This window comes from Thermobia domestica, chromosome 5 (assembly GCF_964235325.1).
Source record: "Thermobia domestica chromosome 5, izTheDome1.hap1.1, whole genome shotgun sequence".
Classification (NCBI taxonomy): domain Eukaryota; kingdom Metazoa; phylum Arthropoda; class Insecta; order Zygentoma; family Lepismatidae; genus Thermobia; species Thermobia domestica.
Window position 1 is genome coordinate 67994580 of NC_137458.1, and position 16128 is coordinate 68010707.

At 35.7% G+C, this 16128-nt stretch overlaps 1 protein-coding gene across 1 annotated transcript in view; it reads left to right on the plus strand.

Moving 5' to 3' along the window:
• Positions 1-15336, plus strand: part of LOC145685954 (KIF-binding protein-like) — a 51161-nt gene extending 35825 nt beyond the window's left edge. The window contains exons 3-5 of the mRNA XM_081758738.1: positions 7246-7341; positions 11746-12399; positions 14804-15336. Coding sequence (XP_081614864.1) covers positions 7246-7341; positions 11746-12399; positions 14804-15107 — 1054 coding nt within the window. The 3' untranslated portion in view covers positions 15108-15336. The remainder of the gene's footprint in view (positions 1-7245; positions 7342-11745; positions 12400-14803) is intronic.
• The last annotated feature ends 792 nt before the right edge of the window (positions 15337-16128 follow it).

The window sequence follows — 16128 nt, forward strand, 5'->3', positions numbered from 1 at the left end:
ACTAATGATAACATTTAAGTCGGATAGTAATTCAGGGGATGACTGGACACAATTCTAAAGACGTATTATACTTCTTGCTGGAATGACATTGCCACAAGTTCTTGGATGTGCAGGTAAATAAATCAATTCTCTTTGAAATGAATAATTGTTGTGCATAATAAATTATAGCATGTTTACGTTAAATATAAGAAATTTGTAGGATTACTGAATCTAATTGTCTCAGCCTAGATTATATATATATATATATATATATATATATATATATATATATATATATATATATATATATATATATATATATATATATATATATATATATATATATTTCCTCTAAATGTAGTAAGCCATAAAGGAGACTACAAGTTGACACGTAAACGTAAACTATCGTTTTTTACGCGTAGACGCACATCTCTGCTTCAAACCTCCGCAAGATGTGTGTGAGGGATTCTCCAAAGGAACGTAGAGATTACTTGTCAGATTATAGGGGATCCCTACGTTTCTTTGTGGAAACCCTCACACACATCTTGCGCAGCATATTTGAAACAAACATTTTTCAATGAACCAAGTATGACTTCGAATGTCATGTGCTAAACTGCACTCTCTACGTATAGCTGGTTTTTAATTACAGCCCTCTGAAGTTCATTTTCCCACGCTTTCGGCACCTTATATCGCCGAAACTATCCCTTACTGACGAAAGTTCCACAGGACTTTTTTGATGGTTTCGGTGTCAGCAATCAGCTCCAGAAGTTTATTCAAATAGTTTCTTACCACCCTATATATATATATATATATGTATATATATATATATATATATATATATATATATATATATATATATATATATATATATATATATATATATATATATAATATGTATCTGATAGAAAAAGAGGAAAATCGTTATGAAATGGCAGATGAGGAGACAAAATCTCAAAGGAATTACTTACAAGTTTTATACTAAGCAATGTAGAGTTCACCAGTAATGTTAAATGCCCAATTCAACAGAGATCTCGAGGGCTCTTCTCAATGGAATTTCAGTTTGCAAGACACGTTGTTGTATGTTACTTAAAAAGCTGACCACTTTCTTTGATCTAAGTGTTGCTATTTAATCAAACAATTGTCTTTAGGAAAGAAAGAAAACATTATTTCTTGTGCCTCACAATCAGATGGTCCCGAAGACTATATGAAAGTCAACGAGCGATAATGTATTGTGTGTCTTATCCCTACGGTTAACCAAGCCTATGTGAGCAATTCGTAAAGTCAAACAAATTTGATTAAGAATCTGAAACATTTAGGGCGTTATGCAGAGTCGATCTGACGCGTATTTAGTGCCATACTAAAGAGTTCGACTAACATGTTTCCTGCAGTAGTCAGGCCTTTAGTATGACGCTAATCATACGTCAAAACGACTCTGCATAAGGCGGTTAATGTCCAAAATATTAGGTGTACTAATATCTGAAATTAGCTAAACCTTAACTTCGATGAATAGGAACAATGTAAAAACTGACTAATTCGATAGGAAACTTCTAGTTTTTTAACTATCATAGTTTACATGTAGAGTACGTAAATTGTCAATTTGACTAAAATTAAACTGATCGTATTCGAACCTTTATCAGTTGAAAGGAGAACTAAATGTCAATTGTGTGATATCAAAGCAGGTAAACCTCTTGGACTACACGACGTGAATGAATAAAAATATTTGAAATACTCTATCATCCATATATGAAAAAAAAATTGGGTGACAAAGAACGTTTAATAATAATGATCATTACTCTTTCTTAAAACTGAAAATGATACTAGTTTTAGAAGCTCTTGTTATATTTGGTGTTTCAGTGACTTTGAATAAGACTTGTAGGGGCTGTAAAGGACAAAAAAAAAAAGGTAATAAATAAATAAATATATAAATAAAAAGATACGGAATCACTAACCAAAATGCGTTGGTTCCGAACTATAGCCAGCCTAAAATTTGTGAGAATGATACAAAAATATCTGTAACTGGAGAAAGAATTGTCAGATCAAGTTCCGGTCAAAAATATTTCGTTGTTATAAAAACGGAATGGAAGCAGGGAGGGCACAAAAGTAGTAAAAAGTAGGATATTCCACATATCATACAAAAGTACGGCGAGAAAGCATACATTGTAATCATTGTAGCTGCTTCAGGTAGAAAGAAGTACCAGAGATTGGCCAAAATGAGATATGTCAAAATTGTCATGTTTCACCTCCGGTTAACTTGGAATAAGTCAATTTTAAACGTGAGTTGAATAATCGCGTCTTGGTACTGTTAATATAAGTGATTCATACTGATTCATAAGTCTCATATAGCCTCGCTGCAGAACGGGACATTAAACTGAAATGAAACCATACTTATGCTTGGTAAAATAAAATAAAAATCACTTCCTGAAAACCGGTGTTTTTGACTTATACTGTTCCTCCTGCGCAGTCTAGAATTTATATCATAATTAATAAAAAAATCAATCGTGTGTGTCGGGATGTTGTCGGCCTTCAGTAAAGTGTGCCGTCAGTCAAAAACGATTGGGAACCACTGACCTTGGGTACGAATTTTAAGTGATAGGAGGAGCCAGAATAAGGTTGCACAGAGGTAATTATATCAGATGATCTTTCCATGTGAGTGTACGCAAAGGTAATTAAAGCCCACTCACCTTCTCCCTATATCATCCAGTGCTCATTTGATTGAATTAAACAAACAGATAAAATATTACTTCAATGAATTAATTCGCTGAAGTTAACATAATTTTTGAATGCATGGCAATTCAAGAAAAGCGAATCAAACTAGTTTATTTTGGGTGCAGGTGTAGTTACGCCTATGATGGATAATGACAGAAGGAACACTTTAAGATGAGGAGGCACTTTCCTCAAATGCGTCATTAAAGCGTTATAAGCTAGAAAAGTGTGGAGGAATACGAAAGAATCACATTGTAGGGCATCAAGAGTTGAATCTCGTAGAAGCTTAAAAGTGGCCGTTGAAACAAAAATTATTGCGATGTGAGAGACAACCGAGCGAAATAGGAGGATAGCTACCGCTAATACCACAATGTATGCATCAAAGGCAAGAAAGAACTCACTAACCTAATAAAATACACATCTATCTAGGCAAAAGGTAAATGTTGACACATGTACCTACATTTACAACAGATGCTCAAAATGGTGGTCCCTATCTTCGATATAGGCATAGCATCGTCGTAATAAGCTCTCTCGTATCCGCTGGAAGATATCTGGTCGTTGTGGTTATGAGTCAGGTAGTAAGACAAAATGATCTACGTAATCTCAAAAGAAGAAATCAATTCAGACCAGAGAGCAGAACCATCTCCTCCGATCCATCTATTCGGGAAAATTTATCAAGATACTCGCGAAGTGGCGTACATACTTTGACTCACATCAAGAGGGACTTCCTCTTAAAAAAAAAGTGTAAATGTCATTTAAACATTCCTTAGACTGTTGCAGTTAAGCTGTTAGGAAGATGCAGTTGTATTACATGATCACTGATTATACTTCTCCACATGTGTACTGGAAACTTCTGTTGATTTCTCTTTACAACTGTAGCATGAGGGTTTACATAGGCCCTCGCATGAGGGTTTGTATATGACTATACCTGCTGTTAACTACATTGTCTCTTGTAAAATAGGCATAATCTTAGAACAATACATAACCATGAAACTGAGTTTCTGCTGAACAATGCTGCACTAGCCATTCACTAAGTATAACATAGGATTCGAAGCCAGCTGGACTAAGGCCTTGGAATCTCTGTGATGAATGATAGGGGTGTATTTGCATCATGTAGTTATTTCCAAACAGTACTGTGCACTATCCCATTTCGTGCTCTAAACTCAGAGTGATTATTGAAGTTTATTCTGGACACTATAGGGCTAAGGATCGCTTCTTGAAAGTCGGGAGTTCTGGTAGTTCGTCTCTGCTCCCGTGATCGTGAAACTCTTGTCAAAGGTGGTTCGTTTCTCGTAAACTCTGGAGTACTCTGGATAGCTGCTCTGATACAACTTAGCGGCTACATTAGCCAGTCCATACACAAACGCCCAGTTCTTCAAGTTCAAACTCCATTTCACTAATGAAGTAGTCACTCTACCACAGACTACACACGAAAATACATACATCACTCCAGTACTTCAGGATTAACCAAATTGCCAATATACCGTCACCCGTGTAGTGAACGAAACACCTTATAACGTAAATGACAAGTGATACGGTACGTTAACTATAAGAATTGTATTAAGGACAGGAGGTCGTGCTGACGTTGCTACACATAGTTTGTACGCACGTGCTCAATGATAATGCTTGCATTTGCTATGTTGCAGACAGAGTCTGTGACTAGGGTAATGTATAAGACAGTTATTAATAGCATTTTCTTACTCCTTTTCTACTTATGCTCGACTTTTGAAATGAAACTTTTTAAAGTTTAATTCATGTTTCTCGTTTCTGCTCTGCGTTTGTGCAGCATCCGCATTATTTACTAGTTTCACTCAATTTGTTGCTAGAACACATGTGTTCACACACATTTCAAACAAACAGCATTTCAAACGACGACAAAGTGAAATAAGCCAATAATGGTTTGAAGTTCAGAAAAATCCTACTTTCCAGTGTATTACCTTTGGTCCGCGCCCCTGATTCCCATTCAGTTTTACATTAATGTGATCTTCAGGTGCAAGAACGTAATATTTCCGTTGACCAGAACTTGCTCCAATATTCCGTTCTCCAGTTATAACTATTTTCTTTAATCTATCTTACAAATGTTTAGCGGGAACCCGTAACGATCACTTTTTAAAACAGTGGGTTCTCATCTATAATTGCTTCTTCTATCGTTGAACATTTAACTCCATATCTTACTCAAGTCACGGTATAATGAACATGTTTACTTTAGGAACTATCTAAAAGAATATAATCAAAAAGAATAGCTCGAGTATTATGTGTAAAGTCTTTCCAGCCTTAAAACAAAGTAGACATAAACGAAGCGAAGTGTATTGCTCAGCGGCTCACACGTGCTTCAGCAGCGAGAGACGTGAACAGCAAGATCGTCTGCTAGCTTACTGTCGCCGCATACTTTCCGAAGTGTAAGGATACGGTTGGTTGGTAAATAATTAACGCACTGACACTAACTACTGCTATGCTGTAAATATGTATTTTCTTAAATCGTTATATAAACGAGATTGACTCTGTTCCTGTTGTCCTCTTTTGTGTTTTATAACACGAGACGAAGATGGATTATTGTCACTCATTGTCGCCATGAAACTCTGTATTCTACAATTTCAAATGAGCGGAGTCGGCTACATCTGTTGTTAAATATTATGTATTTTGCGTTTCTTATCACAAAATGCAGAATAAATTCAGATATCTTTATTCGACATTATTAGTTTACTAGGGATTATATTGCGGTTGGATACTAGTGCAGTGAGAACAACAAGCAATCACTGGTCATCGACCGACTGGTAGTCAGGTGGGTTTATTTACATCTACTTTTTTCTAAGGCTGGAAAGAGAATAGTAGCAGTATTGTGTAATTAACAATGTAAAGAGTTCACTTGGTCCGTCTTTTACTACCAATGTATGTAGTCTGTTTTATTTTCATCATACGGATATTTCCCCTAAAGTTCATCTTGTTCCATAGAATCGTGTAGTTTAATAAAAGTGTACTTAATATAAATTGTGTAGTTAAAGAGCCCTCTGTAATAACAAGGTAAGTGAAAAATGGAGGTTTTGAGTTAGAAAGTTTTAAACTTAGAGCGCAACGTGGTAATTATCAGGAGTAAATTTGTGATATATATGCCTATGGAGAAAAGCGGTGTAGCACTTATTCTGTGCTTTGAAGCATAACATGCGAATATCGAAAATGTGGAAAAATACATAACAAAAGTGGAAAAGTGAGCATTCGCCTTGTTATTCCATAACCTAAAGAAATTGTGAAAAGAATAAGGACTGCATGAATACATAACGACATGTGTGACAATACTTATGTATTATAAATAATTTGAGCGTTATTTACAACAAAATCCAGAAACTGCACTGTCCTCTGAGCCTTGTTTCCAAATCTGATACGTCCATTTCAGGTTCAGAAACCGGGAGCACAGATATATATATCAGCACGTTCTTGTAAAACTCTGCTTGGCAAGAGTAACAAATCGTAGCAGAGCTTCCATATCCTTCTTTGAATTCTTGATTCCCGGTTTGGCGAAGAGAAGGAAGGAAAATACCTTGAACCTGAACCTAGTTTCTTGAGTAGTCGTAGTGCCTGCACGGAATAAGCTTTTTTCTCCTACACCACTACACGTTTCAGAAACTGACACAGATACGTGTAAGGGGTTTTCACCCTTCTTCCTTGCCCGATTTATTAGTAAATCTGAAAACCGTATTCGGATTAGATATCCGGATTACAAAGCATGACTTTTGATTTTCAAATCCAACGCCTGAAATCCAGAATTAAATCTGAACCTGGATATCCGGAATTCAAATTTTTCAACATCTGAATGTTCCAATATCCAGATTTTTGACAGCACTGATTGAATTTCCATATTAATATCGAGAAAAGAAACAAAACACTGCATTTCGCCCTGATTTTACTATATTTCTTTGCCAAAGTTCACGATTTATCTTTCTCTTTCACCCTTTACACTTTCATTCTGATTCGACTGCTTCGATTTTGTCCATTTCGAAACAAAATGGCCAAGCATGTCTCCGTACAGTGCTTTCACTTGAACAGACCCTTGAAAACAGTTACAGACAAGTCACGTCGCCTCCTCGCATCTACAGTGCTTGCTTCACTAGCCGCAAACAGCGGTGCCCTCTGTTATCCGATCGGGAAACGGCGACTCGATGCAGATAAATCGTGTTTTAATCACAACAGACGCTTCGAATATGCACTAGAGGTGAAGGAAATGGAAAGTAAGTCCACATGTCTTCTATATCTATATTTCACCAGCAATCGAGGTAACTCGACTTACTTTGTTATTGTAGAGGAACCTTCAATTATTTGAAGTTTTTCTTTTGATTTTTTAGCATTAAAAATAAATTACTGTTTTGTATTTCGTACATACGCGTTTCAAATATCTAGACAGTAACTCCTCAAACCCTTGTTATGTTGTTTTACTGAATGATAACTAAATTTAACTTTTTAAATGGAACAGTTCAATTGGAAATGGCGAAGATTGTCTATATTGGTTAGAAGTCTTTTTTTAAAAAGTAATTATTAATCATAACGAATCATTTATAAAATTCCTTACAGAGAAGCAAGACACCACCTATCTGCAGCTACTTATGTGTTAGAAGATCATGAAGCGTCGCTTAAAGAGCAAGAAGAAAGTGATTCCTATATGGAACAGTAAGTAACAAAGGAAAACACGCAAATTTCCTGAATATTAATGCCACATTTAAAAACTTCCCGGAAAAGGGCAAGTTAAAAGTATATGCGTTATTCAACAGAAAATGACCAGTCCATTCCAGTGTTCCATCAATGTTGACTCTTTGCTTCCAGAGTTGCCATTCAAGTTCAGGTTTCTAAAAACGTAGAGTAGATGAATAAATTTACCAGACTGACTTTTTTTTTAAAATGATTATCCGCTTGCACATTCTTGTAAGCTAGTTCTAGATCTAACGTCAGGTTTCTCTAAGGAGTTCGAAAATAGTACTGAATAAATTACAAAAATACTATTATTATATTTGGATTCAAGAATCATTTTTTCACATGACTGTATCGTGCAACTAAAGGCGGATTTTCATGTGTCCTTTACCCCCGTGAGTTGCGAGCGATTGTGCTAAACAGCCAATGAAATCACGCATCGGAGATGGCGCGCTACACTCGCGTCAGAGTAGAAATTTGTTCAATTCTGACGGAAGTAGCGCGCGTACACTATTGTATTCACTGACTAACATGGCGGAAGTCGCAAACTTTCTATTTTACGCATGCGCATTAGCTAGGGAGTAGTAATTTGGCGCAATACACGCACGGATGTATGAAAACGAAAATAATTTACGATGAATACGCTACATGTGATGCTTCCGTTCTAACGCGGGCATGAAAATCCGCCTTTAATAGTGAGAAGATTGATCACTTTCAGTAAATCGATTCCTTTGCTAGTGAGAATCTGCCATGTCACAACATGATTACTTGGATTTCTAATTTCAGTAGCATCTGTTGCAGTCTCTAGTAGATATTATATATCTATAGGACAAATCAGAAATATTTTATACGGCAATTTGAAGATGAGTCGAAGGCTTAGGGGCTACAGCTAGTAATCATATAAGTGAAAAAGTTTGTAAACAGAACGCTGCAGCCTAGTTGTTGCGCATCTAATCCTACATTTCCCCACTCCCTTCTCCGCGACGATGATGTTTTGCAGTGTTGCAATCTGGAGGGAGCGGAATGGTCTGAGGATTTTCTACGACATTTGAGTGTAAATGCTGTATATTGATTGCACTAAATTTTTAATGCATTTTAATATTTTCTCTTTGAATATTAAATGAATTAAGTAGGATTAGGGGTATTCCTTACCAACGTAATATATGAATTAAAAGGTGGAAAAGTTCGCAATGAATCTTTATGAAAAATAAATAAATAAATGATGACAGAAATCACCTTCTAAATATTTTCCATTTCTCCTTCAGTTTCACTCTCCCACTCATCTGAATCTGTATCGGCCGATGAATCTGAGTCTGAATCGGTTTCACCAAATCTAGTTATCAGTTCATCTACACGCTCATCCATAAGTCCGTCTCTTTCAAAGTAAGAATCTTCAATTTTTTTCACGTGTTCAGAACATTTTACCCATTTCTGTGGTGAATATTCATTAAATAACTTTCCCAGTAATTCTTTCTTTTCATCCAGTGAATCGGAAATGCATTGCCTTGCTTTGCTCTTTATTCCCCCTTCCCCCCTCCCTCACACAAGTTCAATAGGATTTAAGTCTGCGTGGTAAGGTGGAAGTCTTATTATAGTGTGCCTCGCGTTTATAAATTTCTTGTCAATCGCGTATTGTTTCACATAAGGTACATTTTGAATTCTTAAGAAAAATTGTCTTTTGTTCATTCTCCACAATGTATTTACTCTATTCTCCGCTTCAATTTCGGTTTCGTTTATAGGTTTGTCTGTCGCTGATAGCCACTGTATCATGTCGCTTTTAAGTGAAGACATAGATAGTCTTTTATTGATTTGAACATTGTGATAACTGGCATTATCAACGACAACAACGCTGTTTTCGGGAAGATTAGGAAGTAGTTTTTCATCGATCCATTTTGAAAAATTTCTACTGTTCATCTCATCATGATAATCTCCACTTTTTCTGCTTAGATTCGGACAATAATAGAGCATTATCAACAAACCCAAATTCCCCTCCTGCATGGACCATAATAAGACGTGGCCCTTTTCCAACAGTTTCTGTTGCACCTATTTCACTCTTACTTTGCCAACACGCCAGTACTGAATGTGATGCGTGAATGTAGGTTTCATCTCAGGCCGGGCCCGTGAATTAATAATGTGAGGCCCGACTCGAGTTAGCATTTAGGCCCTACCCAAGGGCGCCGATTTCTCTGTAAAGTTGGGGGCATTCAGATGCAGAAGGTATATACATGAGGATTTTAAAGCAAATTGCATTCAAATTATGCCAAATAATGTATATTCATAAATACAATAGGGAGCCTACATGACCTTTGGGACCTCGAACATATAACTAGGGTGATAATTAAATCAAATATTTTAATTGCAACTATACCAAATATTTTGATCCGCACTTCTGGAAGAGGAACTAGCTGAAATAAAAGAAATCGTTGAACGAAGTTTTCTCTACTAGTTATAAGTTGTTATAGTTTTTTTTTTTTTTTTTTTTTTTATACACAAGTTGTATCTTCGGCCTTGGAAGTTGAATCATTATTCATTCTTACTCAGAAGGATGGGGGGGGGGCGCAAAATATTAAACATTATAACACTTGAGACATAGTTTGTACTAACAATAGACTGAAAGCAGCTTATTTGTTGTCTTATATTGACAAAAATACTTTTGTCAACTCGTCAACATATTGAAGTAAGACAGAAATATTTCCCTTTCAGAAAGGTGCGCCCCCCGTTCTGTATTCGCCCCTGGTTCAGTATCGTAATGTTCTAGTAGGCTCGGCTGTCAGTTCAGTCTTTAATGTGGAATCCAGAAAATTAAGCCATTCGCCTTTTGGTTTCTCTTCGTTTTAAAGCTTAATAACGAACATACGCAGAATATACTACCGTAGAATACGAAGAGCTACCACCGCAACGCATTTTCGAAAGCGGGATTAAATGAAATGGACCACTGATATGAGAATTACGAGTCGATACTGTAGGTATAACGCTACACGGTAATATTTGTCATTTATTTTAGCAGGTGATATTTGTTGTAGCATAAGTTTGCTGAGTTAGTATCACTGGTACTTTCAAGGCCAGATCAGTGGATGGAAGAGTAGTGGGGAGGATGGTGGAATACGAAGTGCTCCGCAGCGATCTGCGCATCTTGGTTTGAAACTTGTCGAGTTATAGTAACTTGTGGAGTTTCTGCTTCTTTTAATGTATAATAATATGCTTCGTTTGCACTAAAATCCCTTATTTCTTGGTGAAACCTCTCATCATTTTTTATTTTATTCGATGACATATACACAGAGCCGTAGCTAGAGATTTTGGCAACCGGGACGAAGTAGAATTCGGCGCCCCTTACACTCAACCTTAGCAAGTTTTTTTTTTTTTTTTTTTTTTTTTTTTTTTTACATATAAGAGAAGCAGCTTTGTTGTTATGCTACGCTGAATTTTTATCTAGCTGCTTGGATAGACCATTGCAACAGCCAAAAGCGATCATTATGTATTCTTTTACAAATAAAAGCTGTTTACAAAGAGGCTTATTTTGGACTTTTAATTAAAATTGACAGAACTATCTTTTGTTGGTATCAGATTCGCTTGGAGAAGTTATGGAAATTTACGTACAACAATTTACATTTTATACTATTGGTAGGAAATAAAATTTCAATACATTAGAAACTACATGCTTTTAAAATGTCCGGAACTAATGACATCATTAATTTCCAGTAATAACTGTAATTTTATTCTGTATGTGACCACACAAATAGCATTTTAATTTCGATTTTTTACGGTAAAAATATTTTGTAAAATGTAGCAAAAAAAATCAGAAGGAGCCTTCTTTGCGAATTTCTCAAAGCCTTCAATCTCACCGTCATGATTAATCCGATTGGGTGAAAAAGTGTGATTATCTACGGAAACTTATTACCATCAAAAAAGCGGAACACGTATTTCAGATTTGATCGTTTCTGATTTTGAAAACACTCTTGCGTAGACTATAAGTCATTACTCGACGCCTTGTATATCACATCGTCATTAACAAATCATAATTATATAACAACTTTTTAAGGTAAGTAGTAAAAACTCGTTGTGATTCTTATTGAAACATTTGCGTTGGGAGAGGAGCGAGCAAGAAAATTTTTAATAAATCTATTTCTTTGCAAACCGACAAAAATATTGATTTAGGTATAATAGGCGCCAATACGTTTTCGGGGCGACGCGTCGTTTAGGCCTACTCATTTAAAATAATTTTTCTTTCTTCTTGCTCGTTCGGCGCTATTTTGCTATCAGCGCCCGGGGTGACCGTCCCGCTCGCCCCCTCCTAGCTACGGCTCTGCATATACACTCATACTTGTTTTGATATTTGAAACTTCAAAATTTCATTTTTTCTCTCTCTCTCTCTCTCTCTCTCTCTAGATGTGATGTTCTTCGTCAACGTGGAGCTGATATTGCAAATACTTGGGTAAAATACGGTTTATCACTATTTGCTTTTTCTAAGAACAGATGTATCGAATTAATTTATAGCGATAGCGAGAGCTCAATAGACATTGCTTCACGTACTTGCGGCAAACCAGATTCCAAAGACGTTTGGCCAAGTGCCACTGAATTTTCTAAAGAGGCTGTGACTATCGAAAATATAGTAGCTGAATCAAGTAGTGATGTAGATGCACTTAAAAATATCCAAATATCACCAAGAACTGTGGAAGAATTGAAGATCTCAAATACCGAACATCCACATTGCCCCTTATCCATTGGGGACTATGATTTGCCCACCTCTGAAACAAATAAGAAAGTTGAAGACTATTTAGGATTTAGTCCAAGCGCAGATGGTGATGCTGAAGAAAGTCTAAGATTCCCCCTGGAGATAGACGAAGTAGAGAAGCGAGTAGCATGCGAACCTGTTGAAACAACGGAACAGGCAAGAGCTTTGTTTAACTTCACGCATAGCTGGTTGCAAAAAACCAAGAAATTCTACTCTTTGAAGAACCATCCTCTTGAATATGTTAATATTGTACTCGATCTTGCTGAACTCTATAAATACCTGGCTTTCTATGAGGAGGAAATTGACAGGTAATTAATTATTATTTTAAATTTTAAAAATACGTAAATTTGTCCTAGCTTTGCAATAGAAGACTAATAGAATGCTCTGTATTTTGGACGAGAAAACTAGAGTCATGTCAGGTAGTAAGTGAAAAAATCTAGGCCGTTGTACCTGCAACTATTTATTACAAATATGTTAAGTGGGTTAAGTAACATTCCTACGTATTTCATTCTCCTCTTCAATGGATACTTGAAAGATAAATTATCTCAGCTTGTTGGTAGTTGATTTTGTCAAAGTGAAATGATAAAATGCCAGCTTGTCCCAAGTGCTATGTTCAAAGTAGGGATGGGCAAAACCAGTTTTTATAAAAACCGAAAACCGGTTTCTATAAAAACTGAAAAACCGACATTTCGGTTTTCTCCAAAACCGGTTCGGTTTTTCACCGAAACCGGTTTCGGTTTTCTTCAAAACCGGTTCGGTTTTCTCCAAAACCGGTTCGGTTTTCACCGAAACTGGTTTCGGTGAAAACTTTTCGAAAACACATAAGACTATTTCCGTGGAAATGGATTCGGTTTCCGGAGAACAACGAAACACCATTCTGGAGAAATAGAACAAATTTTGAAAAAAAAAACGGAATCGGTTTTGAAGAAAATCGAAACCAGATCTGGTGAAAAACCGAACCGGTTTTGAAGAAAACCGAAAAATCTGTTTTTGTGCCCACCACTAGTTCAAAGATTCATTTCAATCATTTCGTCACGGAAACGCGTCAAACGTCGATTTCATTTATCTATATGGGTAAGTAAATGTAACGATGTTTGACATTTAACTTCTCCTAAACCACTGCACTGATTTGATGATTTTTTAGTACATAAATGCATCCTAGACTAACTTAGATTTTTATTACATTTTTGGCAAGGGGGGAGAAATGTTGAGGGGTGACATATAAAAATAATCAAAAACGACCATATTAGTGTCCAATTCATTATTTTCAGAGTTGCTGAGATGAATAGTGATAATACTGACGCTGCTTAAGTCCATAATAATTTCGATCGGCATGTAGGTAAAGAGTGAGGATGGGAAGAGGTGTTTACACAAAACTCTATATACAGAACGTTTTTCTTTCTTTCCTTCTTTCTTTTTCTTTTCTTTTCTGTTTCAACCTCCATTTCTCCCCTACCCTCCTTGCTTTGGTCAAGTTCTTTTGGTCTTATTTAGGGCTGACCTAACTCTCTCTACTACTTTAATTATATCGTTTTATTCTCTCCTCTTTCTTCGTCTCTCTTAGTCTCTTCATCTATTGTTTTAACCTCAACAGAATGAGATGAGGCATTTTTTTTTTTGCAAAATACTTTATTATTTTAAATCACGACTTATTTTTCTTTTCTTTTTCTTTATTTAATTATTTATTTTACAACGCAGAATAATCCCAAAACCTTGAACTTACTATTGATCTGAACAGAAGCTGAAAAGATATAACCTTCCGACCTACCTACGCTGCACTGACATCCCCTTCTTCACATGCTTCCGACGTCACTACGTCGTGATGACTTTTCCTATGCAATGTTTGTTTGAAATGGTATAGTTCAAATTATTTAAAAATTTTTGATCGAAGTTCTTTTTATCTCAAAGAGGATACTTTGAAATATAAACCCTCTAATATATCACTCTGTTGTTATGTTGGATAAAATATATTGGAGATAAATATAACAATATCAAAGATCACCAAATTCTTTCTTGTCATAAAGTTAACACTTTGTGGTTGAACTGTTTCTCCCAGGACACGGAGATTTTGGGTGTTTTCTAAAATTCGTACAAAATACTCGCGTAAGTTATTTTTATTTTAAAGATATGTCTGAAAACTGCAAAGCTTACTTTAAACATATAAATGAAAGGGAAAGCTATGCCCGTTGCCCGTCTTCTGGACGTTAGCTCTATGAAATCTAGACAATGGCGAAGCGTTCCGTGAAAAATTGGGTAGGCACATAACACTACACAAACACATTGAAATATATACAGGATGAACCTGAAAGATGTGTACATACTTTGGGAGGTGATTTGTGACATCAAAAGAAGACAAAAAATCCTGTTGCATGTTGGCTATTTCCGCGTCGTCTACGAATGGAAGGGGTGCCAACTTGGAATCGAAATTTGAATATTGACAATTGGAACGTAATAGAGGACTTTTTCGTTTTCTTTTGGTGTGGCGAATCACCTCCCGAAGTATGTACACATCTTTCTGTTCCGTTGCAATTGTCACGGTTCAATTTTCGATTTTCACATGTCACAGTAGTAATTACTCCATTGTTACTGGTGTATTGTTTGATAACATTATGAAATGGAATTTCGTACATCACTGTAAATGCTGAAAATAATGTATAATATCAGAATAAACAAGATAACGATTATTTTTCTTTTTCTTTTACCTTTTATTAGCCAATATGCAATCCATAAGCGTAGGGCTGACTCGCTGGAGACATTAGCTGCAGTTCTGAAAGAATTTCGTCCTCAATGTTACATTGCAGTCCATGTGGAACTTCTGAAGCAACTGGCAGAAATTCAGTTAGAGATGATGAGTATCAACCTACGACGTTTGTACTTGTCAGAAAATTTGAGCATCGATCCTTTCCTTCAGAAAATGGAAGCTATTTCAGACATATGTGACAGATTGAGTGAATGTAGTGATGCGATTGAAAAAGAGATTTTCCAAGAAAATTTTCCTGAAGAAGCGGAGGCTTAAGAATCATCAGGCAACTCGATAATCACCTAAGTTTATTAAATATATTAATATTTCTGGTTCAATTTTACAAAATATTTAAATTGCTACTCACGGTATTTGTGTCTTTTATGCTTTTTTGAATATTGGTCCTGATTTAATATTGAAAATGTAAAGCTTTTGCTGTATGTTTTTTTGTAATAACTGTTTGTTTGTATTACACACGAGTACTGCAAATTAGAACTATTCTATTTTATAATCTGAAACTTTTATTTATCTTACTATAAATTGCTTTATATATATGGGAAACCGGGGTATTCACGAACACTTAAGCTTTGATTATTAATAACTCTTTCGTTTTTGGACATAAAATTAAGATTTCTTGTGTACAGAAAGCTTGGAGTTTTTCCTGTTTGCTAAAGTGCAGAGGAAAGTCAAAAGCTACATTTTTCAACAAATCAGTGAGATGTTTAAAAAATGTACCTATGTTCCAAAAACCTAAAAAGTTACAGCGTTTAATGGAATCCTCTGAAAAGTGCAAAATATGCACACGAGCCTATACAAAATAGCCGCTACAAACAAATCTGCGCGGTTAAAAAATAAATGAATACCCGTTTACAGCTCCCTGAATGTGGAACAATCTTAGGTAAAAAGAATAATAAATAAATAAATAAATTTTGTCAATAACCTTTGACCTGGAAATTGGTCGATTTAATTTGGATTGCCCCTACTGTATCCAATCTGACATTGTAAAAAACTTGGTAAAGTTTAAATGTACACTATAATACAGTAAATACAATATTTTTTGTTTGAAATCAAGACTTTCATACTGAATGGTCTGTTCCAGCTTTTATCTATTGCTTCCCAAGTCCGTAAAATCGAGAGATGAGTAGACTCAACAGTTTGATTGGTGACCAGGTGATTGAAGATTTACGACCTTTTTCAACATAAGGCTGAGATCTCCTAAAATAGCAACAGCAAAATGTCCATTTTTGCTATTTTTGTGCCAGTATATTCTATACACCTTCCTCGGTAATCACTGAGA